A 27,166-nucleotide genomic window follows, 5' to 3' on the forward strand; every position below is an offset into this window, starting at 1 on the left:
GGTCCCTGTACCACATACACACCAGATCTGAGGCCTGAACTGTCTTCCTGGTACCCCTCCCAAGCCAGGCAGTGTCACCTTGGCCCATGCTGCTCTTGTGTCCTGGTACACAATAGTCTCTAGTTTGAAGAATACTTGATTCACGGCTAGAGGGCAGACCCGCTGCAGTGGGCAGTGAAAATCAGATCAACAAGTCCAGCAGTCTTTTTTTTTTTTTTTTTTTGAGACGGAGTCTCGCTCTGTCACCCAGGCTGGAGTGCAGTGGCGCGATCTCGGCTCACTGCAAGCTCCGCCTCCCGGGTTCACGCCATTCTCCCGCCTCAGCCTCCGAGTAGCTGGGACTACAGGCGCCCGCCACCGCGCCCGGCTAGTTTTTTGTATTTTTAGTAGAGACAGGGTTTCACCATGTTAGCCAGGATGGTCTCGATCTCCTGACCTCGTGATCCACCTGCCTCAGCCTCCCAAAGTGCTGGGATTACAGGCTTGAGCCACCGCGCCCGGCCGTCCAGCAGTCTTAAAACTCTGTTGGGTCGGCCGGGCGCGGTGGCTCAAGCCTGTAATCCCAGCACTTTGGGAGGCCAAGACGGGCGAATCACGAGGTCAGGAGATTGAGACCATCCTGGCTAACACGGTGAAACCCTGTCTCTACTAAAAAATACAAAAAACTAGCCAGGCGTGGTGGCGGGCGCCTGTAGACCCAGCTACTCAGGAGACTGAGGCAGAAGAATGGCGGGAACCCGGGAGGCGGAGCTTGCAGTGAGCTGAGATCCGGCCACTGCACTCCAGCCTGGGTGACAGAGCGAGACTGTCTCAAAAAACAAACAAACAAACAAAAAAAAACAAAAAACCTCTGCTGGGTCATGCGCCCCTTTGAGAACCTGACACGTGTTCTGGTCTCCGTAGCCAGAAAAACTCAACCTTTGCTCAGAAACATACATAGACTAAATGCCTTGTTTTATTTATTTTTTTGAGATGGAGTCTCACTGTGTCACCCAGGCTAGAGTACAGTGGTACAATCTGGGCTCACTGCAACCTCTGCCTCCCGGTTTCAAGCGATTCTCCTGCCTCAGCCTCCCAAGTAGCTGGGATTACAGGTGTGCACCACCACACCCAGCTAATTTTTGTATTTTTAGTAGAGACTCGGTTTCTCCATGTTGGTCAAGCTGGTCTCAAACTCCTGACGAGGGGATCCGCCCCCCTCAGCCTCCCAAAGTGCTGGGATTACAGGTGTGAACCACCATACCCGGCCAAGCCCTGTTTTAATCTTCACTTTAAGTAATGAGAAACTGAGGCCCAGAGAGGGCAAGGATTTGCCCTAGGTCACACGGCAGAATCTGGGCTAGAAGCCAAACTCCCAGTTCCCAGCAGCAGCCGTAAGAGGCCTGTGCCCCAGAGAAAGGCCAGAGGCAAGAGAGGACACAGAAGGAGCTGGGCAAATTGTTTTAATGTGTAACAGTAGGCCAACTGGGGAGGACAAGGCCCCAAGCCCCAGCCTTTCTCCTGATGCCCTGGGACCTGTGTGCCTGGGACATTCCCATGCCTGCCCCAAGCCCTGAGGCCCACAAGTCCCAGAGAAGAGTGGGAAAGTAAGTTGGGTAGTTGCAGCTCAGCCCCAAGAGTTCAGGGAGGAAAAAACAGGGGCTAGTTGAATTTAGCCTTGGAAAAATCCATCTCCGGATGCTGATCCATGAACCTGGAGAAAGGGAAGCAAGAAGATGAAACAACTCATCCTTCTCTTCTAAAGCTGTCCCTTCTCCCAGCACCCCTGTGTCAAGTCTAATCTCTTTAGACCTCAGCAACACCGAGCCAGGCTGGGCAAGAGCAGTGCCCAGGGTATCTGAGACCCATTTGAGCCCCGAGGTTGGAAGCTAAGGCGCCAACACTGGCACTGTTTTCCTGTAGGTGGCAATGACCCGCCTGTTACCCCTTCCCTCCTATCATGAGCCATGAGCCGGCCTTGCCCTCAAGATGACCTCAGCAAGTGACAAGAGTAGGCAAGCCAAAGCCATAAAGCCATAAACATGGCTGGAAAGGGGGCAGGGCAGCTGCTGAGGCAGCTCAGTGATCCACTCACTACTGTCACTAAAATCTAAGCCCCCAGGCACCCACCCTCCCCCAACCCCTCTTGCTCACTTCTTCAGAATCTCCTGTTTCTTCTGTTCATCTGAGGTTGGCAGCCCCATGGACTTCTGTCTCTGGTCATACATCATCTTTTCCACCATGCTGCGAGTCTCACTGTCCAGGTCTGACAGCTGAGGGCAGGCAGTGACGGGAATTGGTGAAGCTCTGGAAACACCTAGGCCCCTCACCCTCCTGCCGAAGTTCTCCCAACCAGCCAGGGCTCACCTTGGAATTCTCAGGGTTAATCTTCTTGGTATTGATCTCAGGGTCACTGGACACCAAGCGGCTCCACCACTCCATCTTATTGATCTATGAAGAGAACCACCAGGGGGTGGGAGGTGGCCTGCTCTGTGCACCAGGAATCACCCCTTAACCCTTTCACAACCAAACTCTCTCTCATCCATATCCTGCACCTGAGACCCCTGCAGGCCTATACTGGGTCCAGAGGTACAAGACTGCCCTTCCTGCAGCTAGGGGAGACACAGAGGCAAACAGTTACAAATCAGTGTGATAACAGAAAGAAGAAAGCAGAAAGGGAGATATTCATCCAGGGTGGAGGGAGAAAAGTTTGAAAGTGACACTTGGGCTGAGCCCTAAGACACAAAGCAGTATTCCAGATTTAAAATGGGAAGAAAATTTTCTTTTTTTTTTTTCTTTGAGATGGAGTCTTGCTCTTCTTGTCCAGGTTGGAGTGCTGTGGCACCATCTCGGCTCACTGCAACCTCTGCCTCCCAGGTTCAAGCAATTCTCTGGCCTTAGCCTCCCGAGTAGCTGGGATTATAGACATGCACCACCCACCACACCAGGCGGATTTTTGTATTTTTAGTAGAGACAGGGCTTCACCATATTGGGCCAGGCTGGTCTCAAACTCCTGACCTCAGGTGATCCGCCTGCTTCAGTCTCCGAAAGTGTTGGGATTACAGGTGTGAGCCACCGCATGCAGTGGTGCAGTCTCAGCTCACTGCAACCTCCGCCTCCTGGGTTCAAGCGATTCTCCTGCCTTAGCCTCCCAAGTAGCTGGGATTACAGGCGCCTACCACCATGCCCAGCTAATTTTTTTGTATTTTTAGTAGAAATGGGGTTTGCCATGTTGGCCAGGTTGGTCTCGAACTCCTGACCTCGTGATCTGCCCACCTCAGCCTCTCAAAGCACTGAGATTATAGGCATGCGCCCCACGCCCAGCCTGAAAAAGTTTTTAAGCAGGGAAGTGCCAGGCGTGGTAGCTCCTACCTCTAATCCCAACACTTTGGGAAGCCAAGGCAAGAAGATCCCTTGAGCCCAGGAGTTTCAGACCAACCTGAGCAACATGAGACCCTGTCTCTACAAAAAACATTTAAAAATTAGCCAGGAAGGGTGGCGCTCACAGTTACTCAGGAAGCTGAGGTGGGAGGGTCGTTTGAGCCCGGGAGGTCAAGGCTGCAGTAAGCCGTGATTGCGCCACTGCATTCCAGCCTGGGTGAGTACAAGACCCTGTCTCAAAAAATAATAAATTTAAAAGGCAGGGAATGGGCCGGGAGTGGTGGCTCATGCCTGTAATCCCAGCACTCTGGGAGGCCAAGGCAGGTGAATCACGAGGTCAGGAGATCGAGATCATCCTGGCTAACATGGTGAAACCCCGTCTCTACTAAAAAATATCAGGAAAAAAAAAAAAAAAAGCTGGCCATGGTGGCGGGAGCCTGTAGTCCCAGCTACTCTGGAGGCTGAGGGAGGAGAATGGCGTGAACCCGGGAGGCGGAGTTTGCAGTGAGCCGAGATTGCGCCACTGCACTCCAGCTGGGCCACAAAGCAAGTTCAGAGGCATGGAGGGGTGAGTGAGGGCAGCCAGTGCCAGTCGGGCAGGCTGGGACAGGGTCTTATGTGCCCTGAGAAGTTCTCCTCAGACCTTTGGCCCTTTTCAGAGACCACCTTTATTTACTGGTGTCTGTGTCCCACCTCTCTGTAAAGGCAGTGAGGTTGAGCATGTAGGCTTCCTGAGGGCACAGATTTTCGTATGTTTTGTTCACTGTTCTCTCTCCAGCACTTAGAACAAGAACAGTACCACGCACAGAGTAGGTGTTCAAGTATTTGATGAACTGAATCCATGTACAGACCTAGTGAAAAAGAAGTGGCTTCAGAACTTAAGACTTTCTTTTTTATGAGACGGAGTCTTGCTCTGTCACCCAGGCTGGAGTGCAGTGGCGCAATCTCAGCACACTGCAAGCTCCACCTCTTGGGTTTACGCCATTCTCCTGCCTCAGCCTCCTGAGTAGCTGGGACTACAGGTGCCCGCCACCTCGCCCAGCTAGTTTTTGTATTTTTTTTGTTTTGTTTTTTTGAGACAGAGTCTCACTCTGTCACCCGGGCTGAAGTGCAGTGGCCGGATCTCGGCTCACGGCAAACTCCGCCTCCCAGGTTCACGCCATTCTCCTGCCTCAGCCTCCCGAGTGGCTGGGACTACAGGCGCCTGCCACCTCGCCCGGCTAGTTTTTTGTATTTTTTAGTAGAGACGGCGTTTCACCGTGTTAGCCAGGATGGTCTCGATCTCCTGACCTCGTGATCCGCCTGTCTCGGCCTCCCAAAGTGCTGGGATTACAGGTTTGAGCCACCGTGCCCGGCCAGAACCTAAGACTTTCAATTCTGACTCCACCCCTTCCCAGAGGCAGGAGCTTGGGTAAATCAGTGACCTCTTTTCCTGACTCAAGTCTGTAATCTCAGCACTTTGGGAGGCCAAGGTGTGAAGATCGCTTGAGGCCAGGAGTTCAAGACCAGCCTGGGAAATATAGTGAGACCTCCGTGTCTCTACAAAAATTAATAACAAAAATTAGTCAAGCGTGGTGGTGTGCACCTGTAGTCTTGGCTACTCAGGAGGATGAAATGAGAGAATTGCTTGGGCCCAAGAGTTCAAGGCTGCAGTGAGCTAAGAAGGTGTTACTGAACTCCAGCCTGGGCAACAGAGTGAGACCTTGTCTTTAAGAAAATAAAATAGGGACAGATCTACTTTAAAGAGTGTTGTCATGGGGATTCAGATAATTCCACAATGCCCCCAGCATGGCTCCTGAGTAAAATAAGCACACATCCTCCTTTCTTCTTCCATCAACACCCCAGGCTAGAAGGGCTGGGCCTCACATACCTTCTCCAGATGCACAGTCACCACTTTGCCGTCCTCAATGAGCCACGAGCTCTCCTCCACCTTCACTTCGTTGTAAAGCTCCCCATCGATGATTGCTGGCTGCCCCTTGAGCCCCACCCGGAGGTGCCGCCGCTGGATGTCCACCACCACATCCTTTCCTTTCAGCCGGAAGTTCACACAGAAAGGGACCGCTAGCTGCATAGGGCAGAGGCAGTCAGAAGAAGCCACTAAGTGCTGCTGGTACCCCAGGCTGGCTCCCTAAGCTTCACCTCTGGTCCCTGCCACTCACGTCCAGCTCCGACAGGGTCTGGCTCCAGCGGTAATTGGGCAGGTCTGCCCCGTTGCCTAGGTTGGGCTTCAGTTTTCCTTTGTCCTTCTCATCTTCCTCCTCCTCATCTTCCTCAGTCTCCTGCTTATAATCAGGGACACTCAGCTACTTACTTGACAAACAAGACACACATTGAACCCTCACTGGGCCAAGCCCAGGGCTAGCACTGGGCATACAGTCACAAAAGAAAAGAGACTTGGTACCTGCCCACTCCACAGAGGGGCAGACCCCAAGCCTTGGTCCACCGGGAACCAGGTAAAATGTGGTTCCGATCTCAGCCTGAGAGGAGCTCAGACTATTATACCATGTGACAAAGGATATGGCTGGGCCCACAGAACCCAGCCAACCTCAGATGTGACCTGTAATAGGCACTGCCCTTTCTGGCTCTTGGGTTTTCCTGCCATAAATGGGTTAAGGCCAGTTGGTTTTTTTTTTTTTTTTTTGAGACAGAGTCTTGCTCTGTTGCCCAGGGTGGAGTGCAGTGGCGCGATCTTGGCTCATGGCAACCTCCGCCTCCTGGGTTCAAGCAATTCTCTGACTCAGCCTCCCGAGTAGCTGGGATTACGGGTGCCCGCCACCATGCCTGGCTAATTTTTGTATTTTTAGTAAAGACAGGGTTTCACCATCTTGGCCAAGTTGGTCTTCAACTCCAGACCTCGTGATCTACCCGCCTTGGCCTCCCAAAGTGCAGGGATTACAGGCGTGAGCCACCACGCCCAGCGGGTTTTTTTTTTTTTTTTAACCTGGATCCTTTGGTTCAATGTCTCTGAGTATGATCTTAAAGTATGGGGAAGATTCCCAAAGCCGGGAGGGGAGGGGTTAGGATAAGGAAGGGTATTTCAGAGAAAGCAGTAGGCAGCAGAGTTCCTGTAAGTTCCAACCTCCTGGCTCATCCCAAGTCCCTGCAGTCCATCTCACCTGCTTCCCTGGGGAGTCAAGGCTGCCGTTCTTGAGCTGGGCCTCATGATTCTCTGCATCCTTTTTCTGGAGCAAAGAACACAGCAGTTGGCAACAGGACCCCCTGCTCAGTGCCAGTGGGGATCTGAGGGGTAGAGAAGGGAAGCCCACTCTTCACCTGGTCAATCTCTAGCTGCAGCCTCTCTGCCTCTTCATCAGTTAGCTCCTTGATCTGGGGCCCTGAGGTCTCTGACTTGGCTTCCTTGGCCAGCCTGGCCGCCCGCTCTGCCTTCTCCCGCCGCTCGGCCTCCTGCCGGGCTCTCTTCTCCCGCCGGGTCTTCTGTGCCAGCTGATTGTGGTGGCTGAAAGTCTGGGTGATAAGCTGGAGAGGGAAGAAAAGCCATGAGGCATCAGAGCAGGGGACGGTGTCCCATAGCCTGGAGTCCAGCCCTGCTCTATACCTGCTGGGTGCAAGGGCAAAGCACTGCACCCAGAACCTCAGTTTCCTCATCTGCAAAATGAAAATACATCTGTCTCATAGGGTTGTAATGAGAATACCTGCAAAGCACCTGTCTCAATAAACTGGCTGTTTTAAAAAGTGATGCTTGGCCAGGCGCGGTGGCTAATGCCTGTAATCCCAGCACTTTGGGAGGCCGAGGAGGGCAGATCACGTGAGGTCAAGATCATCCTGGCCTTTATAGTGAAACCCGTCTCTACCAAAAATACAAAAAAAAAAAAAAAAAAAAAAAAGCTGGGCATGGTGGTGTGTGCCTGTAGTCCCAGCTATTCGAGAGGCTGAGACAGGAAAATCGCTTGAACCTGGGAGGCAGAGGTTGCAGTGAGCCGAGATCGTGCCACTGCACTCCAGCCTGGTGACAGAGCAAGACTCCATCTCAAAATAAATAGATAAATAAATAAAGGAATTGCAGACTAGTCTGGCCAACATGGTGAAACCCCGTCTCTACTAACAATACAAAAAATTAGCCAGGCATGGTGGTGTGCGCCTGTAATCCCAGCTACTCATGAGGCTGAGGCAGGGGAATTGCTTGAACCAGGGAGGTGGAGGTTGCAGTGAGCCGAGATCAGGCCACTGTACTCCAGCCTGGGCGACAAAGTGAGACCCTGTCTCAAAAAAACAAAACAAAAAAAGTGACGCTGTTAAAAGCAAAAACTCAAGCCTCAGTCCCTCACAAGCCTTTCTTGAATTCTCAGGCCCACAATGACCGGCTCTTCTGACTAATCACTCTTACTCTTAGTGCATCCTGTCTCCAAGACCACAGTCCAGCTATGCAAGACTTGACACCACACCCAGAAAGGCCACGTTAGCAGAAAGCCAGGGAGCTTTCTTTTCTTTTTCTTTTTTTGAGATGAAGTCTCGCTCTTGTTGCTCAGGCTGGAGTGCAATGGCGCGATCTCAGCTCACTGCAACCTCCGCCTCCGGGGTTCAAGTGATTCTCCTGCCTTAGCCTCCCGAGTAGCTGGGATTACAGGCATGTACCACCACGCCTGGCTAATTTTGTATTTTTAGTAGAGATGGGGTTTCTCCATGTTGGTCAGTCTAGTCTCAAACTCCTCACCTCCAGTGATCCGCCTGCCTCAGCCTCCCAAAGTGTTGGGATTGTAGGTGTGAGCCACCGTGCCCAGTCAAAGCAAGGAAGAGCCTGTTCACCCTCTCTCCAGCCAGCAAGCTGTTAACTTCAAATCCTTTTTCTCCACTACACCTTCCCAAGTTTCCACCCCACGATGTGCTAGCCAGCTTCCCTGCTACCCAAGGGCGACCCTCCACCCATACTATTGCCACCTGTCATTATTTGGCTCCTGGCCTTAGACGAGTGAACAACTTTGACTCTTTCTAAGCCTCAGTTTCCTTATCCGTCATGAGGATTGAGTATGACAGCACAAATCAAGAGCCTAGTGAGGTCCACATCACAGGGTTCCCCTGACCTGCAGCATCAGCATCACCTAGAACCTGTTAGAAACGCTAAATCTTAAGCCCCACTCCAGATCTACTGGATCAGAAATTCTGGGGTATGGCCAGGCAATCCGTATTTTTAACAAGCCCTCCTGGCCAAGTTCCATGCATACTTCAAAGTCGCACCTAGATTTGAGTTCCTGGTCTACTCTTACTTGCGTGACCCTAAGGTCATGTCTCTGTACCTCTATCTTGTTGTTACTATTTTTGAGGCAGGGTCTCACTCACCCAGGCTGGAATGTAATCAACCTCCCTGGGCTAAGGTGATCCTCCCACTTCAGCCTCCCCAGTGGCTGGGACTATAGGTATATGCCACCATCCCTGGCTAATGTTTTTATTTTTTGTAGAGACAAGGTTTCACCATGTTGACCAGGCTAGTCCAAACTCCTGGGCTCAAGTGATTCACCTGCCTCTTCTTCCCAAAGTGCTGGAATTACAAGTGTGAGTCATTATCCCCGGTCTATGTTATTATTTCTAAAAGCAGTCTTGGCCAAGTGTGGTGGCTCATGCCCATAATCCCAGCACTTTGGGAGGCCGAGGCGGACGGATCACCTGAGGTCAGGAGTTCTTGACCACCCTGGTCAACAAGATGAAACCCTGTCTCTACTAAAAATACAAAAATGAGCCAGGTGTAGTGGCATATGCCTGTAGTCCCAGCTACCTGGGAGGCTGAGGTGGAAGAATCACTCGAACCCAGGAGGAAGAGGTTGTAGTGAGCAGAGGTCGCGCCACCATCCTGGGCAACAGAGTGAGACCCTGTCTCAAAATAAATAAATAAATAAAAGCAGTCTTGGCATATGTTGTTCTTTGCCTGGAATGTCTCGTCCCCACTCTCAGGTCACCTGGCAAACCAATTCATCCTCCATGACCAGTCAAGTGTCAAAGTTTCACCTCTGGCCCAGGAACATACCCTTAGGACACTCAACTCAATGCCAACCCATACGCAGTGTGCATGTGCACACACACGCACACACCTCTAGAGGCCTTGCCATGTGATCAGTGGTCAATAAACCCTCTTTCAAGCATCTCTAAGACAGAACTGCAGGGAAAGCTTTGCAGGGGCTCAAGGTCACAGAAGTCACCCACGGGGCCCCAGACCTGGGGTTCTGCTAAATGCCCTGTGGATTCTCATCCATTTGATGCCAATTTCTCCTGCTATGCCCAAACCCCCTGCCCCATGCCACACCACAGTAGCTCCACACTCTACAAGGTTAAAGAACACCAAATATACCTCCTAAACCACGAATTAAACTGGTAGGGGAGGCCATTCTGCTGTTAATGGAAACCATGGGTCATAATTACGCCAGCAGAGGCTGTTCCACCACAGGGCCTTGGTCCCAAGTCCCTAGTCAGAGAGACCTTGAACTAAAGCCATTTGCCAACCAGTGGCCAAAGGGAGGTGGGAACAGGGCCCTCCCCTCTCCCAGCTCCACTGAATCATGTCACATCCCATTTGTACTGTTCCTTCCTAGCTCCTGGAGGTTAAGCAAGGGCAGAGCTAAACCACCAGGCAGAGTCAAGGCCAATCACAGCAGCCTCTGACCCCTCCTCCCATCAACTTGACCTAGGCCCAACCTCAGACAGATAACCCCAGCGGTGTGGAAGCCTACCCAGAGGCTGTCACAGACTCAAGCTTCAGTCACTGGACACATATTTGGGAACCACAGCCAACCAGGGTGGGGAGGGCTGGGCCTGCTCTAAAGCCAAGCCTGTTGCTCTCCCCGAGAAGAGGCCCAGGACAGTACAGGCATGTGCCACAATGCCAGCCCTCTCAAATACTTTTCAGAAGGCAGAAGAATTTTATGAAAGAGTTGTTATTAAAATGCTAATCCAGGTCAGGCACGGGGGCTCCCATCTGTAATTCCAGCACTTTGGGAAGGAGAGGCAGACAGATCACTTGAGCCCAGGAGTTTGAAACCAGCCTGGGCAACATAGGAAGACCCTGTCTCTATAAAAAATACAAAAATTAGCTGAGTGGAGTGGTACATGTCTATAGTTCCAGCTACTCGAGAGACTGAGGTAGGGGAATTGCTTGAGCCCAGGAGGTCAAGGCTCCAATAAGCCATGATCACACCACTGCACTCCAGCCTGGGAGACAGAGCAAGACTCTGTCTCAAAAAAATAAACAAATAAATATAAATAAAAATAAATAAATAAATGCTAACGCACTGGGGAACTACAACTGTGCAAATAAATTGAAGTTTACTGGGCACAGTGGCTCATACCAGTAATCTCGGCACTTTGGAAAGGTCGAGGCGGGCAGATCGCTTGAGCTCAGGAGTTTAAGACCAGCCCAGGCCGGGCGCGGTGGCTCAAGCCTGTAATCCCAGCACTTTGGGAGGCCAAGACGGGCAGATCACGAGGTCAGGAGATCGAGACCATCCTGGCTAACACGGTGAAACCCCGTCTCTACTAAAATACAAAAAAAATTAGCCGGGCGAGGTGGCGGGCGCCTGTACTCCCAGCTACTCGGGAGGCTGAGGCAGGAGAATGGCGTGAACCCGGGAGGCGGGGCTTGCAGTGAGCTGAGATCCAGCCACTGCACTCCAGCCTGGGCAACACAGCCAGACTCCGTCTCAAAAAAAAAAAAAAAAAAAAAGACCACATGGTGAGACCCCGTCTATACCAAAAATACGAAAATATTAGCTGGGCATGGTGGCACATGCCTGCAGTCCCAGCTACTCGAGAGGCTAAGATGGGAGGACTGCTTGAGCCTAGGAGCCGGAGGTTGCTGTGAACCGAAGGTTACAGTGAGCCGAGATTGCGCCACTGCACTACAACTTGCGTGACAGCAAGAACCTGTCTCAAAACAAAAAACCCCCTAAACGATGGGGTTTGGAGTTTCTAGGTTGGTGAACACATCAAAGTGTTGGGAGGGTGGCACACCCAGAGAGGGTATGGAGGCTCCATGCCCCACCCCAATACCTAGCCCTACACAGCTATTTGGCTGTTCCTGAGTTATGTCTTTTATAATAAACCAGTAACAGTAAATAAAGCACTTTCCTGAGTTCTGAATCATTCTAGCAAATTATTAAACCTGAAAAGGTGGTCATGGCAAACCCCAGTTGATAGCTGGTTGGTCAGAAGTACACAAGGCAACTTGGAACTTATGACTGGTGTGTCAAGTGGCCGCCGTCTTACGGGACTGAGTCCTTAACCTGTGGAAGCTGCAGTAATTCTGGGTAGTTGGGGTCAGAATTCAATTGAATAGTAGGACACCCAGTTGGTGTCCAGAGAACTGGAGAACTGGTTTGTTAAGTGGTGGAAAAACCCACACATTTGGTGTCAGAACTGCTGTGAGTAAAAACCATTCTTAGGATGCAATATGCAAAATCCAGATTGTGGGAAACTTTGCCAGGACAAATAACCATTTCTTCAAAAAACAAATTGCAAGAAAAAAAGAGATCTCTTGTGTTTTATTTATTTATTTTTTTTTTTTTTTTTTTTTTTTTTTTTGAGACGGAGTCTCGCTCTGTCGCCCAGGCTGGAGTGCAGTGGCCGGATCTCAGCTCACTGCAAGCTCCGCCTCCCGGGTTCACGCCATTCTCCTGCCTCAGCCTCCCGAGTAGCTGGGACTACAGGCGCCCGCCACCTCGCCCGGCTAGTTTTTTTTGTATTTTGTAGTAGAGACGGCGTTTCACCGTGTTAGCCAGGATGGTCTCGATCTCCTGACCTCGTGATCCGCCCGTCTCGGCCTCCCAAAGTGCTGGGATTACAGGCTTGAGCCACCGCGCCCGGCCTTGTGTTTTATTTTTTAAATCTTTACATTTTCTTTTGTAGGCCAGGCAGGGTGACTCATGCCTGTAATCCCAGTGCTTTGGGAGGCCGAGGCGGGTGGATCACCTGAGGTCAAGAATTAGACCACTGGAGTTTGAGACCAGCCTGGCCAACATGGCGAAACCCTGTCTCTACTAAAAATACAAAAATTAGGCCGGGCTCAATGGCTCACGCCTGTGATCCCAGCACTTTGGGACGCCGAGGCGGGCGGATCACCTGAGGTCGGGAGTTCGAGACCAGCCTGACTAACATGGAGAAACCCTGTCTCCACAAAAATTAGCCAGGCGTGGTGGCGCATGCCTGTGATCCCAGCTACATGGGAGGCTGAGGCAGGACAATCGCTTGAACCCGGGAGGCAGAGGTAGTGGTGAGCTGAGATCAGGCCACTGCACTCCAGCCTGGGCAACAATAGCAAAACTCCCTCTCAAAAAAAAAAAAAAAAAAAAAAAAAAAAAAATATTAGCCGGGCCTGGTGGTGGGTGCCTGTAATCCCAGCTACTTGAGAGGCTGAGGCAGAACTGCTTGAACTCAGGAGGCGGAGGTTGCAATGAGCCAAGATCATGCCACTGCACTCCTGCCTCATCACGAGAGTGAGACTCCAAGTCAAAAAAAAAAAAAAAAATTTTTTTTGTAGAGATGGAGTCTCACTATATTTACCCAGGCTGGTCTTCAACTCCTGGGCTCAAGAGATCCTACCACCTCAGCCTCCCAAAGTGCTGTGATTATAGGGCTGAGCCACTGTGCCTGATCCTTAATTTTTTGTTTTTGAGGTCTCTTAATTTACAGGTTTCTATCACCCAGTGTAATGTGTGAACCTTGTTTGAATTGGGAATCAAACAATCGTAATCAAATAACCCAATTAAAAAAAGACAAATGTCTTAAAGAGAAATGGGTACCTCCATGCTGCTTTCTTGATAGTGAGTTATCATGAGATCTGATGATTTTATAAAGGGCTTTTCCCCCTTTGCCTGGCACTTCTCCTTCCTGCCACCTTGTGAAGGTGGTGCCTGCTTCCCCATCATCTTCCAACCTCACTGTAAGTTTCCTAAGGCTTCCTCAGCCATGTAGAGCTATGAGTCAATCAAACCTCTTTCCTGGCTGGGTGCGGTGCCTCATGCCTGTAATCCTAACACTTTGGGAGGCCGAGGCGGGGCAGATCACCCTCGGTGGTCAGGAGTTCAAGACCAGCTTGGCCAACATGGTGAAACCCTGTCTCTACTAAAAATACAAAAATTAGCCACGTGTGGTGGTGGGCACCTGTAATTCCAGCTACTCGGGAGGCTGAGGCAGGAGAATCGCTTGAACCCAGGAGGCAGAAGTTGCAGTGAGCTGAGATCACACCACTGCACTCCAGCCTAGATGACAGAGCAAGACTCTGTCTCAAAAAAAAATAAATACATAAAATAAAAAAACAGAACAACCTCTGAGGTCAGGAGTTCGAGACCAACCTGGCCAACATGGTGAAATCCTGTCTCTACTAGAAATACAAAAATTAGCCAGCTGTGGTGGCACACGCCTGTAATCCCAGCTACTCAGGAAGCTGAGGCAGGAGAATCGCTTGAATCCAGGAGGCGGAGGTTGCAGTGAGCCGAGACTGCATCATTGCACTCCAGCCTAGGCAACAAGAGTGATACTCTGTCTCCAAAACAAAACAAAACAAAAACAAAAGCAAAACAAAAACTACCATATTATTCAATAGATTACACTGCTGAGTAATACCTACAAGAATTGAAAGTAGAATCTCAAAGATTTGTGCACCTATGTCCACAGAAGCACTATGCACAAAAACCAAGGGGTGAAAGCAACCCAAAAGTCCATCAAGAGAAGAATAGATTAAAAAAAAAAAATGTGGCTGGGCGCAGTGGCTCAAGCCTGTAATCCCAGCTCTTTGGGAGGCCGAGTTGGGCAGATCACAAGGTCAGGAGCTCGAGACCAGCTGGCCAATATGGTAAAACCCTGACTTTAATAAAAATACAAAAATTAGCCGGGAGTAGTGGCGTGTGCCTGTAGTTCCAGCTACTCGGGAGGCTGAGGTTACAATGAGCCGAGATCGTGCCACTGCACTCCAGCCTGGGCAAGAAACAGAGCAAGACTTGTCTCAAAAAAAAAAAAAAAAAAAGTGATATATATATATAATGGAATATTATTGAACCTTAAAGGGGATGGAAATCCTGTCACATACTACAATGTGGATAAATCTGTGGACATTACATTAAATGAAAAAAGCCAGTCACAAAAAGATACATATTCTATGATTCCATTTATATGAAGTATCTAAAGTAGTCAACCTAGACAGAAAATAGAACAGCAGTTACCAGGAGGTAGGGGAGGGAGCAAAACGAAGTTGTTTAATGGGTACAGGGTTTCAATTTCACAAGATGCAAAGAGGTTTTACAAATATGTTTCATAATCTAAGTACACTTAACATTACTGAACTGTACACTTAAAAATGCTTAACATGGGCCAGCACAGTGGCTCACATCTGTTATCCTAGCAATTTGGGAGGCCGAGGCAGGTGGATCACTTGAGCCCAGGAGTTAGAGACCAGCCTGAGCAACATGGTAAAACCTCATCCCTACAAAAAAATAGAAAAATTAGCTGGGGGTCGGGTACAGTGGCTCACGCCTGTAATCTCAGCACTTTGGGAGGTTGAGGCAGGAGGATCATGAGATAAGGAGTTCAAGACCAGTCTGACTGACTTGGTGAAACCTCATCTCTACTAAAAATACAATAATTAGCTGGGCATGGTGGTGTGCACCTGTAACCCCAGCTACTCAGGAGGCTGAGACAGGAGAATCGCTTGAACTGGGGAGGCAGAGGTTGCAATGAGCTGAGGTCGCACCACTCATACTCCAGCCTGGGCAACAGAGTGAGACTTCGCCTCAAAAAGAAAAAAAAGCCGGGCGCGTTGGCTGAAGCCTGTAATCCCAGCACTTTCGGAGGCCGAGACAGGCGGATCATGAGGTCAGGAGATTGAGACCATCCTGGCTTACACGGTGAAACCCCGTCTCTACTAAAAAATACAAAAAAACTAGCCGGGCGAGGTGGCGGGCGCCTGTAGTCCTAGCTACTCGGGAGGCTGAGGCAGGAGAATGGCGTAAACCCGGGAGGCGGAGCTTGCAGTGAGCCAAGATCCCGCCACTGCACTCCAGCCCAGGCGACAGAGCGAGGCTCCGCCTCAAAAAAAAAAAAAAAAAAAAGAAAAAAAAAGAAAAAAAAAAACTTAGCTGGGCATGATGGCACTGGAGTCCAAGCTACTTAAGAGGCTAAAGTGGGAGGATCACCTGAGCCTTGGGGAGGTCAAGGTAAGTTGTGATCGTGCCACTGCACTCCAGTGGCTGACAGAGTGAGACTCTGTCTCAGAGGGAAGGAAAAAAAAAAAGGGCCAAGCATTTTCGGAGGCTGAGGCAGGCAGATCACAAGGTCAGGAGTTCGAGACCAGTCTGGCCAATATTAGTGAAACCCTGTCTCTACTAAAAATACAAACTTTAGCCGGGCATGGTGGTGGGCACCTGTAGTCCCAGCTACTTGGGAGACGGAGGCAGGAAAAATATTTTCTTTTTTTTGAGACGGAGTCTTCTTCTGTCGCCAGGCTACAGTGTAGTGGCGATCTTGGCTCACTGCAACCTCCAACTCTCAGGTTCAAGCAATTCTCCTGCCTCAGCCTCTCGAGTAGCTTGTGCCACCACACTCGGCTAATTTTTGTATTTTTAGTAGAGACAGGGTTTCACGGTGTTGGCCAGGATGGTCTCGATCTCCTGACCCCGTGATCCACCCGCCTCGGCCTCCCAAAGTGCTGGGATTACAGGCATGAGTTACCGCGCCTGACTGGCCGGAGAAATCTCTTGAACCTGGGAGGCAGAGGTTGTAGTGAGCTGAGATGGTGCCACTGCACTCCAACCTGGGCAACAAAGCGAGACTCCATCTCAAAACAAAAACAAAAACAGGCAGGGCGCAGTGCCTCATGCCTGTAATCCCAGCACTTTGGGAGGCCAAGGCAGGCAGATGACCTGAGGCCAGGAGTTTGAGATCAGCCTGGCCAACATGGTAAAATCCCATCTCTACTAAAAATACAAAAATTAGCCAGGCGTGGTGGCACACGCCTGTAATCCCAGCTACTCGGGAGGCTGCGGTGGGAGAACTGCTGGAACCTGGGAGGCAGAGGTTGCAGTGAGCTGAGATGGTGCCACCACACTCCAGGCCGGGCAACAGAGCGAGACTCCATCTCAAACAAACAAGCACACAAACAAAAAAATCAAAACAAAGGTTAAGAGGGTAAATTTTATGATGTGCTTTTTACCATACTTTTTTTTTCTGAGACAAAGTCTCGCTCTGTTCCCAGACTGGAATGCAATGATTTTCAGTTTTTTTGTACAGATATGGTCTATGTTGGACCAAACTGGTCTTGAACTCCTGGCCTCAAGTGATTCCCCCCACCTCAGCCCATAATTTTTTAAAAAACAAAAGAGCTGGGTGCAGTGGTTCATGCCTGTAATCCCAGCACTTTGGGAGGCCAAGGCGGGAAGGTTGCTTGAGATCAGAAGATCGAGACCAGCTTGGGCAAGATGGTGAAACCCCCACTCTACAAAAAATACAAAAATTAGCTGGGCATGTTGGGGCACGCCTATAGTCCCAGTTACTCAGGAGGCTTATGTGAGAGGATCACCTGAGCCTAGTGGTCATGGCTGCAGTGAGTCATGATCACACTACTGGACACCATCCAGGCTGGGCAGCAGAGCGAGACCCTGTCTCAAAACAAAACACAACAGTAAGAGAGCACTGAGGGAAATCAGAACCCTGAGTGGATGTGGATCTCTGGTAATATTTAAAGAATTAGTATGCCTTTTTGGAGGAAATAATACCATTACAGTTATGTTTTGTTATTGTTGTTGTTGTTTTTGAGACGGAGTTTCACTCTTATTGCCCAGGGTGGAGTGCAGTGGTGCAATCGCGGCTCACTGCAACCTCCGCCTCCTGAGTTCAAGCGATTCTCCTGCCTCAGCCTCCCGAGTTGCTGGGATTACAGGCACCCACCACCATGCCCAGCAAATTTTTGTATTTTTAGTAGCGACAGGGTTTCACCATGTTGGTCAGGCTGGTCTCGAACTCCTGACCTCAGGTGATCCACCCGCCTCAGCCTCCCAAAGTGCTGGGATTACGGGCGTGAGCCACCACACCTGGCCCTACAGTTTTTTTTTTTTTTTTTTTTTTTTTTTTTTTTGAGACGGAGTCTCGCTCTGTTGCCCAGACTGGAGTGCAGTGGCGCAATCTCGGCTCACTGCAAGCTCCGCCTCCCGGGTTCACGCCATTCTCCTGCCTCAGCCTCCGGAGTAGCTGGGACTACAGGTGCCCGCCACCACGCCCGGCTAATTTCTTTTTGTATTTTTAGTAGAGACGGGGTTTCACCGTGTTAGCCAGGATGGTCTCGATCTCCTGACCTCGTGATCCGCCCGCCTCGGCCTCCCAAAGTGCTGGGATTACAGGCTTGAGCCACCGCGCCCGGCTACAGTTATGTTTTAAAACAGTAACTTTTCTTTTAGTCACACAATATTTACTTATCAAAAAATACGCCTTCAATGATATGTAAGTGGAATGTAATAGGGCAGTCCCACCGTACCCATGGGGATTCGTTCCAGGACCACTCCTCAGCACTAATTTCTCAGGATGCTCAAGTACCTTATATAAAATGGCATTTTATTTGCATATAACCTACACACATCTTCCTATATACTCTCAATCATCTCTAGATTACCTAATACCTAATACAATGTAAGTGCTATGGATGTAAATAATTAGATTGTATTTTTTTTTAATGTGGTGTTTTGTTTTTGTTTTTTTAGATGGGGTCTTGCTATGTTGTCCAGGCTGATTTCAAATTCCCGGGCTCAAGCCATCCTCCCATCTCAGCCACCCAAGTAGCTGGGATTACAGGTGTGCATCACCACGTCAGGCTTAACTCATATTATTTTTTCTTATTGTACTCTCGTTTAAAAAATTTTTTTTTCCAAATATTTTCCACCAGTGGTTGGTTAAACTCATGGATGTAGAGCCCACAATACAAAGGATCAACTGTATTTGTCCTTTTGTGACCAGCTTATTTCATGTAACACGATGTCCTCCAAGGTACATCCATGTAGCAATGGACAGGATTTCTTCCCCTTTTAAGGCAGAATAACATCCCAGAATATGTCTATACCACATTCTGTTTATCCATTCACCTGCTGATGGAGCCTTTGGTTCCTTCCACCTTTCGGCTATTGTGAATAAGGAGTGAACATGGGTGTGCAAATAAATCCTCCTTCCAATTCTTTTGGGTATATACCCACGAGAATGACTGCTGGACCATACGATAGTTCTATTTTTTAATTTTTTGAGAAACTGCCATAACATTTTCCATAGCAGATGCACCATTTGACATTCCCACCGACAGTATACAAGGGTTCCAGTTTCTCCCTATCTTTGTCAACATTTGTTACTTTGTTTTTTCTTTTAACAGATGCCATCCTAACAGATGTGAAGTAGTATCTCATTATGGGTTTTGTTTTGGAAACAAAGTCCTGCTCTGTCACCCAGCCTGGAGCATAGTGGCACAGCGGCGCAATCACAGCTCACTGCAGCCTCAACCTCCCAGGCTCAAGCAATCCTCCTACCTCAGTCTCCCAAGTAGTTGGGACTAGAGGCGTGTGCCACAAGGCCTGGCTAATTTTTGAGTTCCTAAATATGAAATTAACCATTAAATGTTATTCATCCTCTGCACTGCATATTTTCTCATAATCTAGTGTTCTTCAATTGACTTAAATATGTCTCTTTTACCATTTACAAATTTTCAGCATTTGAAAAGGCAAACAGCTACCTCTTCTTTTATAGCTTCCAGTTTTCTAATCTTGAAGTCTCCCCCACATAAGACTACAGATTCCTAGCTTTCCTTACAGGATTTTTCTTACCTGTATTTTTTTTTTATAGAGTATGACAGATGGTAAATTTTGGTTTTCTAACCAAAAAAATTCCATGTAGCAGCATGACTTATTGAATCATGCTTTGCCTAATGAACTGAATTACCACATTAGACACATTAAATCCTCATAAATGCTAGACTTTATTTCAGGATTCTCTAGTCTGCTTCACTGGTCCATTTTTCTCTTCTTCTATCAATGCCATATTGATTAGATCACTATGGCTGTATTCAAGTCTACAATTCCTAGTCCCAAAAGCTATAAAATCTAAGAGTGCGGCTGGGCGCGGTGGCTCAAGCCTGTAATCCCAGCACTTTGGGAGGCCGAGACGGGCGGATCACGAGGTCAGGAGATCGAGACCATCCTGGCTAACACCGTGAAACCCCGTCTCTACTAAAAATACAAAAAACTAGCCGGGCGAGGTGGCGGGCGCCTGTAGTCCCAGCTACTCGGGAGACTGAGGCAGGAGAATGGCATAAACCTGGGAGGCGGAGCTTGCAGTGAGCTGAGATCCGGCCACTGTACTCCAACCTGGGCGGCAGAGCAAGACTCCGTCTCAAAAAAAAAAAAAAAAAAAAAAAAAAAAAAAATCTAAGAGTGCTTTTGTAATTTTTTGTAAGTTTGCAGTATCAGGTATTCTCTACAGAAATATTAATGTGTTTTGTTACAGGATGCAGCTCCTGGCCCTGGGATTGGATTATGATCTATAATGCACATTATATGCACTGTATTGCCTTCCTGAAATCCAAATAATTTTAAATACCAAAACACATGTGGCCCCAAGGGATTCTGAAGTGGATTGTGGTCTTTTGCCTTTTTTTTAATCCTTATAACTTCCTTGTGAGGTAAGGATTATTCCCTCTTACAGTTAAGCAAAATTAGAGGCTGGGCGCGGTGGCTCATGTCTATAATCCCAGCACTTTGGAGGGCCGAGGCGGGCAGATCACGAGCTCAGGAGTTCAAAACCAACCTGACCAACATGGTGAAATCCCCGCTGTACTAAAAATACGAAAATTAGCTGGGCGTGGTGGCAGGAGCCTCTAATCCCAGCTACTCAGGAGGCTGAGGCAGGAGAATCACTTGAACCCGGGAGGCGGCGGTTGCAGTGAGCTGAGATTGTTCCACTGCCCTCCTGCCTGGGTCATAGAGCAAGACTCCGTCTCAAAAGAAAAAAAAGAAAGAAAAATTAGGTAGTCCCAGCACTTTGGGAGGCTAAGGCAGCTGGATTGCGCCACCGTGCTCACGCCACTGTGCTCCAGCTGGGACACAACAGAGCAAGACCCTGCCTCAAACACACACACACACACCCCCCCCCCCCAAGGGTTCATCTCTCTCCCTTCTTACAGCTATTTATCCTTCATACCTGAGGCATCACTTCCTCACAAAGTCTTCTCTGAGCCCCCAACCTAGGTTAGTTTTACGTTCCCAGGGCTTCTGCCCCAACACCCACTACTTTTTCACTGCTTGTTTTTTTTGTTTGTTTGTTTTTGGCTACACTGTGAGATCCATGAAAACAAAGAACAAATCTGTATTCACCTCTGCAATCCCAAAGGGTCTGATACAGCACCTAACACAATCCAAAGTGTTAAGTGAGGTGGCTCATGTCTGTAATCCCAGCTCTTTGGGAGGCCGAGGCGGGCAGATCACCTGAGGTCAGGAGTTTGAGAACAGCCTAACCAACATGGTGAAACCTGTCTCTACTAAAAATGCAAAATTAGCCAGGCATGGTGGTGCATGCCTGTAATCCCACCTACTTGGGAGGCTGAGGCAGGAGAATCACTTAAAACTTGGGAGGCAGAGGTTGCAGTGGGTCGAGATCATGCCATTGCACTCCAGCCTGGACAACAAGCATGAAACTCCGTGTCAGGAAAAAAAAAAAAAAAAAAAGAAAAGAAAAGAAAAGAAAAAATAAATGATTAGCCCCAAAACCTATAAAAACTAAAAGTGCTTTTGTATTTTTGGTAAGTTTGCGGCATGAGGTATATACAGGTAGTGTGACCCACAGAAAAGCCAGAGGTGTTAGTGACAATACAGAAAGAATATCTGAGCTAGAAGGGGTCTACTTTCTCCCATTTTACAGATGGAAAGATGGAAAGAACGAGAGCATTGCTGGGAACTCGACTAAGTAACATAGCTAGACCAAGAACCTGGGACTCCTACTGTTAGGTAATGTGTCTACGACAGAGTGGCCTCAAACCTTCAAGACACATTAAAGAGTTTACCAACTTGTTAGAATCCTGAAGCCACAGAAACAGTTTGCAAAGAACGTCTCCTTATTATGTCTCTTATTTATGTCTATTATAAAGATAATGGTGCCGGGCATGATGGCTCACGCCTGTAATTCCAGCTACTCAGGAGGCTGAGGCACAAGAATTGCTTGAACCCAAGAGGCGGACATTGCAGACAACCAAGATTGCACCATTGCACTCCAGCCTGGGTGACAAGAGCAGGACTCCATCTCAAAAAAAAAAAAAAAAAAAAAAAAAAAGAAAGAAAAAAAAAGGCCGGGCACGGTGGCTCACGCCTGTAATCTCAGTACTTTGGGAGGCCAAGGCAGGTGGATCACCTGAGGTCAGGAGTTCGAGACCAGCCTGGCCAACATGGTGAAACCCCATCTCTACTAAAAAATACAAATATCATCCAGGCATGGTGGTGCATGCCTGTAATCCCAGCTACTCGGGAGGCTGAGGCAGCAGAATTGCTTGAACTCAGGAGGCGGAGGTTGTGGTGAGCCGAGATCATGCCATTGCACTGCAGCCTGGGTGACAGAGTGACTCTGTCTCAAAAAAAAAAAAAAAAAAAAGGAACAGCTAAGTGAGGTAGAATCCTCATGATATAACAATTTTCAAAAGTATAATTACAACCTTAAGGAATCAGAAAGGAGTTCAAGGTCTCAGAATCAAGACTACAAAACACGAACCCTTAAACTCTGAGTCAGAGCATCTGGGAAGACATGGCTCTGAGTATTTCTAAATTTATTTCTAAGCATCAGTTTCTAGTATCTGCCCAGTCTCATCTCCTAGGTAATTAGTTAAAACCTTCTCAGGCCGGGTGCAGTGGCTCACACCTGTACTCCTAGCACTTTAGGAGGCCAAGGTGGGTGGATTACTTGAGGTCAGGGGTTCGAGAACAGCCTCGCCAACATGGTGAAACCTCATTTCTACTAAAAATACAAAAATTAGCCAGGCATGGTGGCGCCTGCCTGCAGTGCCAGCTACTCGGGAGGCTGAGGCCCAAGAATCACTTAAACCCAGGATGCGGAGGTTGCAGTGAGCCAAGATTATGCCACTGCACTCCAGCCTGGGTGACAGAATGAGACTCCATCTCAAAAAAATAAAATAAAATAAAATAAAATAAATAAAAGTAAAAATAAAACCTCCTGGCCGGGCACGGTGGCTCATACCTGTAATCCCAGCACATTGGGAGGCCAAGGCGGGTGGATCATGAAGTCAGGAGTTCCAGACCAGCCTGGCCAATATGGTGAAACCTCATCTCTATTAAAATACAAAAATTAGCCAGGTACAGTGGCGGGCGTCTGTAATCCCACCTACTCGGGAGGCTGAGGCAGGAGAATTGCTTGAACCCAGGAGGCAGAAGTTGCAGTGGGCCAAGATTGCGCCACTGCACTCCAGCTTGGGTGACAGAGCAAGACTCCATCTCAGAAAAAAATAAAATAAAAAATAAAACCTCCTCATTGGAAAAGGAACTGAGAGGCACTGTGTTGGGACAGAGGGCAGGTTTTCAACAGACTGGTTTCAACTCTGGTTCTCCCATAGCTCAGCTCAAGACTTTGGATAAGGTGCAAAACTCTCTTGAGCCAGTTTCCTCAACGGGGATAGTTAACACCTGCCCCTCTTGTAGAACTGCAAAAATCATGGGAAATAAGGTAGATAGAGCGCTGAGCAAGGAGTGGAGACCGAAGAAATGACAGCTTCCTTCCCTTCCCCAACTCCTCACCTTTGACATTTCGCTTCTGCTGAAAGTTAGTTACTATTATGCCAAAGGAAGACCAGGTGAGTTTTTCTTCTGAAGAGACAGAGCTGCCGAAAAGAGAGCAGTTTCCAACACTTACCTTCTCTGCCATCCCCTCTTCTCCTCCAATGAAAAAGTCTGTTTTGCGTCGAAGGAAGCTGAAGAAGGTGTTCACAAGCTGAAAGATGGGGAGAAGATTAAAGGTGTGGAGCTGCCATTTGGGAGCCCTTCAAGTGCACACAAGTCAACTTCTTTTGTCTAGGAGGCAACTTGGGACTTGACTATTTTTCCTCTGAGCCTCCCCACTGAGGAGACATCTCCCTAGCAGGTTCTCTTAGTTACTTCCACCATGAAGCAGATTTCTCATATCCTGTGTGAGTGTGCGTGTTTCATTTTCCTTGTGATGCCTGAAGCAGCCTAAGTGTATGCAATACTCCTCTGCATCCAGGGCATGAAAAGCCCAGGCCCAGTTTTCCTCTCCAGAAAGTAAAAACCCCATCAAGACACCGGCTCACACCTGTAATCCCAGCACTTCAGGAGGCTCAGGAGGGCGGATCACTTGAGGTCAGGAGTTTAAGACCAGGTTGGCCAACAGGTGAAACCCCACCTCTACTAAAAACACAAAAATCAGCCGGGTGCGGTGGTGGGCAACTGTAATCCCAGCTACTTGGGAGGCTGAGGCAGGAGAATCACTTGAACCCGGGAAGCAGAGGTTGCAGTGAGCCAAGATCATGCCACTGCACTCCAGCCTGGGTGACAGAGTGAGACTCTGTCTAAAAAAAAAAAAAAAAAAAAAGACACTAAGTTACTGGGTCAAAGCAAGACGGAGGAGAGCAAATGAAGCACTTCAAAGGAGGATAAGATGGATTAACTCTGGCTGGAGTACAAGTGTAGCCAAGGGTTTGAGTATCTGACGGACATATATTACCTTTTGACTTTGCAGAAGTTTCTTAACTCTGTACAACAGGAATAAGATGCAGTACCTATTTCTAGGGACCTGGTGAGGATCATGAGGTCATGGAGTTAAGGCCTTCAGCCACGTATGGCACAGAGCAAGAGACCCACTGGCAGAGGGTAAACACCTTACAAATAGGACCATGACCCATGGCTAAGTCTATCTGCCACCTGCAATGCTGGGCACCAGATACAGCTAAAGGTACATGCTCAGTAAAATTCTTGCTGAATGAAACAATCTAGCGGTGACCTAAAGTCAGCACACACAAGCCCTTTATTTGCCCAAGAGTGGGTCTAAATCTGATGAAATCTGACGCTAGAACATATATCAGTGATTTCCATTCTTGCTTCTAGACACTTTTTCAGTTTGTTCAAAAATGAACTCACTCCCAAATCCAGTTTTGTGTTAACAGTTTAGAGGAATGGAGACAGGAAGGCTTTTCACACTTCCAAATTAGAAGCACTCTCCCCACCACAAAGGGCTTAGAAATCCTTGGTCACCAGACACCTGGGTTACATAGCAATAGAAAGTTCAATGGAAACCTACCTCCAGTGAGACACAATCAGCCATGGACTCTGGGAAGCACACTGACCTGTCCAGGTGAGGACCACGCTGTATGATCTAGGCAAATCCCTGCCACTTTTCTGGCTCTGAGAATGACAGTTCTGATCCTGACGAACTTTTCTACCTCTAACTTTGTGTTTGTTCCAAAAAAACCAACTCCAGAATCTGGAACAGTTGGCCCTTATTATTCATACACTGTGTTACCGTGTCTGTCACTGAGCACGAATTATCTCTTTGAAATGCTCTTTGTAAGCTCTATCAGGGCGAGGACAAGTTTTTGTATCCCCAGTCGCGTTGAGTGTGGGACACACATTAATCACACGACCAATACTTGTTGAATGAAAAAGCCTTATTACTAAGAACTTACGGTACTTCACTACTCTCGGGAAACCGGCATTCGCAGCTGTCTCACAGACAAGGAAACTCAGGCTTGGAGAGATGTAAAGGTTCCAAGCTGGTAGGTGGTGGAAACTAATCGTGAACACAGGCCTCCTCTCCTATTCCCCCATTCAAGGCCTAACAAGACCACGTGCTAACATCACCCCGCGCCCCTACCACACACATTCGACGGCTCGCCCCAAGCCTTGGTGGATCCAAATCACTATATTTGGCACGGTTCTTACTAAGGGATGCTCCTCGGAAGACGCCATGAAAGTGGAAACGGGGTTGGGGGTATATGTGAAACTAAAGGGGAATCCTAAGCTCAGGGACGCGATAATTGCTACTACTGAGGGGCGCCGGGGGCCCAGGACTGAAGCGAACCGGGTGAGACAGCCAGCGGGTGGCCAGGCCGGAAGCCGGGCGCGGCGAGAATGTGGGGGCATCCCAGAAGCCCGCGAGCCCCAGGGGTGGGTCTCAGCCCTCGAAGGCAGAGAAGGGCGGAAGGAGCTTAGCCAGGGCCGCCGGATGGGCCAACGCCGCGCGGACCGTTACCTCCTGCACGCCGCCCTCGTGCTGCTGAGCCATGGCCAGGAACATGCCGTCGAACCGCTCCTCCTCCTGCTCTCCGCCCATCGCGCCGGCTCCGATCCACGTCCCGAGCTCTGCACTCTAGTCCCGCGCTCTCTAGGCTCCTTCGGATCGCGCCGGGCCCAACGACTCTAGTCGTCCGCCTTCCGCAGCGGAGCCGGAAACACGCACCCGCGCGGCCCCTGCAGGCCTGCCTCCTCCTCCTTTCTTCCCGCCTTCTTCCCGGCTCGCGGCCATTGACCGTGCGGCAAGCAACCCGCTTCGCCGACCATTGGTCGACATTCTGAGCCAATCAACAAGCGCGTCCACGAAGCGGTGGGCGGAGCCGTGGGCTTGAGAGTTTGGCATGAGTTGCTATGGTCACCCGATGCCGTGGAGACTTCTAGAAAGCCCTGGACTCAAATCTGGCAGAGTTGGAAGTTAAAAAGGGACAAGTTTTGCTCCTCTCCCTTGCTAGTGACCCCCCAGCTTGTAGAACAGTGAAGCTGAAAGTAGCCTTACTCATCTCTTCCAATCCTAGAAGGGACTTACCACAGGACAGCCTCCTTCTCATCGACCTCATTTCATACTTGACCAGGGCCAGCTTCATGGGAGTAGAAATTGCAGTCGCACAGCACCCAGGCTTAGAAAGGCTCCACGCTTGATTTAATGCTTTTCTGTTGTAGTCTTGAAATTCTTAATAATTTTGGAATAAGGAGCCCCACATTTTCACTTTGCACAGGGCCCAGGAAATTATGACAGGTGCTGAAACTGACCTTCACTTCTGTTAATGCAGGGACAGGACCCAGCCATCCAAGCTAATCCCTCCACTTTTGCAATGAATCTCATCATCTTAGTCTTTTCAGGAACTCTATGCCTGTTAATTATCCCTTTTTTAGCTTCTGCATCACAAATACCTTTCTTCTTCCCTTCAATTTACAAACATGCCTTAATGTCTTTTTGTTTGTTTTTAAAGGTGCGGGTCTTGCATTGTCACCCAAGCTGGAGTTCAGTGGCGCCATCATGGCTCACGGCAGCCTTGAACTCCTGGACTCAAGCCATCCTCCCCACTTCAGCCTCCAGAGTAGCTGGGACTACAGGCTCACACCAAGCCCTGCTTTTTTTTTTTTTTTTTTTTTTTTTTTTTTTTTTTTTTGGGTAGAGATGGAGTCTGTGTTGCCCAGGCTAAGTCTCAAACTCCCGGTTTCAAGCACTCCTCCTGCCTCAGCCTCTCAAAGTGCTGGGATTACAGGTTTGAGTCACCATGCCCAGCCCTGTTTTTATTTTTTTTTATTTTTTTATTTTTTTATTTTTTTTTTTTGAGACGGAGTCTCACGCTGTTGCCCAGGCTGGAGTGCAGTGGCGCGATCTCGGCTCACTGCAAGCTCCGCCTCCTGGGTTCACGCCATTCTCCTGCCTCAGCCTCCTGAGTAGCTAGGACTACAGGCGCCCGCCACCGCACCCGGCTAATTTTTTTGTATTTTTAGTAGAGACGGGGTTTCACTGTGGTCTCGATCTCCTGACCTTGTGATCCGCCCGCCTCGGCCTCCCAAAGTGCTGGGATTACAGG

The 27,166-nt window shown here is 49.0% G+C and overlaps 1 protein-coding gene across 1 annotated transcript; it reads right to left on the bottom strand.

The window, feature by feature from the left end:
- Positions 1-1,425: 1,425 nt before the first annotated feature.
- Positions 1,426-25,784, bottom strand: LOC105494520 (nuclear distribution C, dynein complex regulator). The gene is made up of 9 exons (XM_011763020.3): positions 25,582-25,784; positions 23,230-23,307; positions 6,634-6,837; positions 6,477-6,542; positions 5,520-5,639; positions 5,231-5,425; positions 2,347-2,430; positions 2,134-2,252; positions 1,426-1,693 (listed from the first exon to the last, which is right to left on the bottom strand). The coding sequence occupies exons 1-9, from the start codon at positions 25,660-25,662 to the stop codon at positions 1,642-1,644; spliced, it is 999 nt and encodes a 332-aa protein (XP_011761322.1). The 5' UTR covers positions 25,663-25,784; the 3' UTR covers positions 1,426-1,641.
- Between the last annotated feature and the right edge of the window lie 1,382 nt (positions 25,785-27,166).

This window comes from Macaca nemestrina, chromosome 1 (genome assembly GCF_043159975.1).
Source record: "Macaca nemestrina isolate mMacNem1 chromosome 1, mMacNem.hap1, whole genome shotgun sequence".
In the NCBI taxonomy this organism is placed as follows: domain Eukaryota; kingdom Metazoa; phylum Chordata; class Mammalia; order Primates; family Cercopithecidae; genus Macaca; species Macaca nemestrina.